Source organism: Coregonus lavaretus (genome assembly GCF_964263955.1).
Source record: "Coregonus lavaretus genome assembly, chromosome: 6".
NCBI classification, from domain to species: domain Eukaryota; kingdom Metazoa; phylum Chordata; class Actinopteri; order Salmoniformes; family Salmonidae; genus Coregonus; species Coregonus lavaretus.
The window spans coordinates 29596497-29600228 of record NC_139993.1 but is presented as its reverse complement, the minus strand read 5'-3'; the positions used below and the strand labels follow the sequence as shown (position 1 = coordinate 29600228).

At 45.5% G+C, this 3732-nt stretch overlaps 1 protein-coding gene across 1 annotated transcript; it reads right to left on the bottom strand.

The window, feature by feature from the left end:
- Window positions 1-725: 725 nt before the first annotated feature.
- LOC311130924 (GTP-binding protein Di-Ras1) lies at window positions 726-1322 on the bottom strand (the record flags this gene model as incomplete). The annotated part of the gene is made up of 1 exon (XM_084163736.1): window positions 726-1322. The coding sequence occupies one exon, from the start codon at window positions 1320-1322 to the stop codon at window positions 726-728; it is 597 nt and encodes a 198-aa protein (XP_084019862.1).
- Window positions 1323-3732: the final 2410 nt, after the last annotated feature.

Genomic DNA, 3732 nt, shown 5'->3' with positions numbered 1-3732 from the left:
GAAAGCGGAAGTCCAACTTCTGCTTTTGGAAATTTACTTGAATTGATGAAAGTCATGTTTCCATTACTTTCACAATACATTTGATACCCTCTCATCTCCCGCAAATCCACCCTATTACCTTTCACAATCATAAGAGTCAAGTGGCTATCTCATATTAGCAGAAGAGAGACAGCTATAGGGAAAAGAGGGTGTACGTGGAGTGAATAATATTGAAATGGGCACTGAGTAGGGAGTTCCCCCTTCTTTGTGATTATACCCTGAACATGAGAGGATATGAATTGCCAGAGCTCCATATTATTTCCTTTTTCCCATCACAGTAGAGTTGCATCAATACTTTACCTTCTCTTAGAACTTGACTCTTGTGTCCCAAACCTTTCTATTCGGTCCTTCAGTGGCATACATTTTTTGATGGAGAGGCAAACCTCCAAATCAAAACCAATGAGACAGACGGGATGACTGTGCCCTAGGGGCGATTCCTGGTTAATGGTTTGAGCAGAGTGGGGGAAAGGTGGAGATGGGGGTAGTCGTATAAAGTAAGGGGAGGGGGGGGGTCGCCTCTTTCGAGATAACAAAATCCCTCTCAGGCGACCCCCGTTCCCCCCCCACCTTCCCTCCATTCCTCGAAGTGAGTCTCTTCAAGAACGCCCACCCTTTCCACCACCACCACCACCACCCTTCCCAACCTCAGTCTTTCCTCCAAGGGGTCAGGCATCACCTCTCCCTCCCTACATGATGCTGCACTTGCCCTTGAGCTTGTCGGCATGCTTCTGCTTGCCGGAGCGCTTGCCATCGATGCTCAGACTCATGTTCCTCTTCTTCTCCAGGGTGAGCAGCTCCTGGAAGAGCTCCTTGACGTTGTAGTTCATCTTGGCCGAGGTTTCCATGAAGGCACACTTCCATGCTGTCGCCTGTGCCTCACCCTCCTTGGTCTCCACCTCACGCTGGGTCTCGTCGCTCTTGTTGCCCACCAGCATGACGGGGATGGCGTCCACGCTGCCCTTGATGGCCAGCACCTGCTGGTAGATGGGTTTGAGCTCCTCCAGGGACTGGCGGCTGGTGACGGAGTAGACCAGGATGAAGGCGTGGCCCTTGGAGATGGACAGACGCTGCATGGCGGGGAACTGGTGGCTGCCCGTGGTGTCAGTGATCTGGAGGGTGCACACGCTCTTGTCACAGCTGATCACCTGGCGGTAGGTGTCCTCCACGGTGGGGATGTAGGTGTCCCGGAAGGTTCCCTTGACAAAGCGAAGGACCAAGGAGCTCTTGCCCACACCGCCGGCCCCAAACACCACAACACGGTAGTCGTTGCTCTGCTCCGGCATGTTGGGGGGGTTGGGATCCCTGTGTTGCCTGTTTCCTAAGACCTGAGGAAGAGAGAAGGAAGAGAAGATCAGGAATGTTCATCAAATATGGGATCGAAAGCAGTATCAGGAAAAACATGAATGCCAACTATGTTGATTTGAATTTGCCTTGGTGTTGAAGCTACCCCACCGGGTAAAGCTGGTTGACATGATGTCATTTCAATCATTTTTACAAGCTGGGATAAGGCAAAAAAAATATCCCCACTACAATCACATCAGATTGAGATCATACACAACACAATAGCATAATCATGACATGCAGTGAGCTTTATCTTGAAAAAGCATTTATTTTCTTATCTAAATAGCATCCTCGCTATCTTCTTGTGCACTTGAACAATATCTCAGAGACCCTTGACTGAGATAAACAGCGCAACAAGCTGGTCCCCTTAAAGCCAGGCTTGCCATCATAGATTATCATTAACCTGAACAAGACACAGGAGAGGCAGTTCATTGATGGGCTCTCAGATCTATGAAAGCACAGTGCAGTGGGAAGCAGAGGCCAAGTACATTGTCATCAAAGGTGTGTTTGTGTAGCCTGGGCCCACATATTTTTTGTGCAGTCTTGCCAACTCCTATGTAGATTGTCACGGCAAGCAATGACTGTTGGCAGCAAAAAAACATATCTCAGACTAGGCTAGTGTTTGTGTGGTCCAATGTTACATGAGGACTGCCTTGAAATAATGCCAGAGATTGGAAAGGTATGGAAAACATCGACACAATTGACTGATCCAAATAGCCTCTGAAAATGTATTACAAGAACCATTTAACTTAATGCTCATTGGTAATGGATAGAAATGGATGTTAGGAAAAGCAATACTGTATCTTCACAGTTGGGGTGTTATGTAGAACTATTGTATTTTCAGATGTGAGCTCAGGTGCATGACAGTGAGTGTTACGGAGGTGGTTCAGTAAGCTATGCTTGCATGATGAATAACCTTGCCTTTAGCTCAGTGGGCTAACACAATCCTGAGGCGACAGATAACCCAGGTTCAATACCCAATCAGTCACATGAGAACGCGTTCAGACATGCAAATAAGAATTGCGTGTGTGTGTGTGATTCATCTGCCATCAACACTATAGTCAGATTGTATTAGGGAGTCATTCATCTTACTGTGGAGGTGGTGGAGAAAGAAGGGGGCTAAGCCTGGGGAGGGCTGACAGATTGCCTCTGAGTGGGAAGATGACTGAGTGAGAGACTAAGAGGAAGAACAGTCCGGATCTAGAGTCAAAATGACAAATGTAAGGTTTTGTTTGGGGGATTTGCTCAAACATAGGGACATGGTCAAAAAAGCATTTTGCCAGCTATCTGTCACTTAATCAAGTGATCGGTATCAGTTCTATTGACTCTGTGTTGTTTAAAACACTCAAAGCATCCCTATTAAATAACTGCTAAAAATCACTTTAAGTACAGGTAACTGCCAAAATAAAGGAAACGCCAACATAAAGTGTCTTAATAGGTCGTTGGGCCACCACGAGCCGCCAGAACAGCTTCAATGCGCCTTAGCATAGATTCTACAAGTGTCTGGAACTCTATTGGAGGGATGTGACTCCATTCTTCCATGAGAAATTCCATCATTTGGTGTTTTGTTGATGGTGGTGGAAAACTCTGTCTCAAGTGCCACTCCAGAATCTCCCATAAGTGTTCAATTGGGTTGAGATCTGGTGACTGAGACGTCTATGGCATATGGTTTACATCGTTTCATTAGTCCATTGTTGACATAGCCCAAAAATGTTTTGCTTGTCAGCAATCATGTTTTCAAGATATGTAACTTTCAAAATGCAGATATCATCCCTGTATAATGCATTTTGCATCATATGATGCAAAATGCATCATACAGGGATGATTTCTGTATTTTGAGTTACATATCTTGAAAACTTCCTGACAAGCAAAACATTTTGGGACTAAATCAAGAATGAACTAATGAAACAAATACCAAAATATAGTTTTTGGGTGGAGTTTTCCTTTAAGGACTGGTAAGATGGTTGTCGCCCATTCACTCATGCTGACTGGCTCCAGTACATTGTTCTTGACGAAAGCGTCCAAGTCAGTCTCAACTTTTGGTCTGATAGCATAAGGTACGGGTCGTGCTTTCAGAAACTTTGGTTTGCTGTCTGGCTTAATGCTAAGCTTCACTATTATGTCTTTCATGCTACCCAGTTCTCCATTAAAGACTTCTCCATGATTCTTTAAGATGGTGGGTAGGCCTGTGTCTCCATGTGTCATTGATGGCCAGTCCAGTATGATTTTCTCCAGCCATAGTGATGGATAGTCTCCTTTTTACAAGTGGCAGCTTTTCAGTGATGCCTCTCACGGCGACAGATTCACTTGTGTAAGTCTTTAACACGATGTGTACTGGCTAAAGTGGAAGGT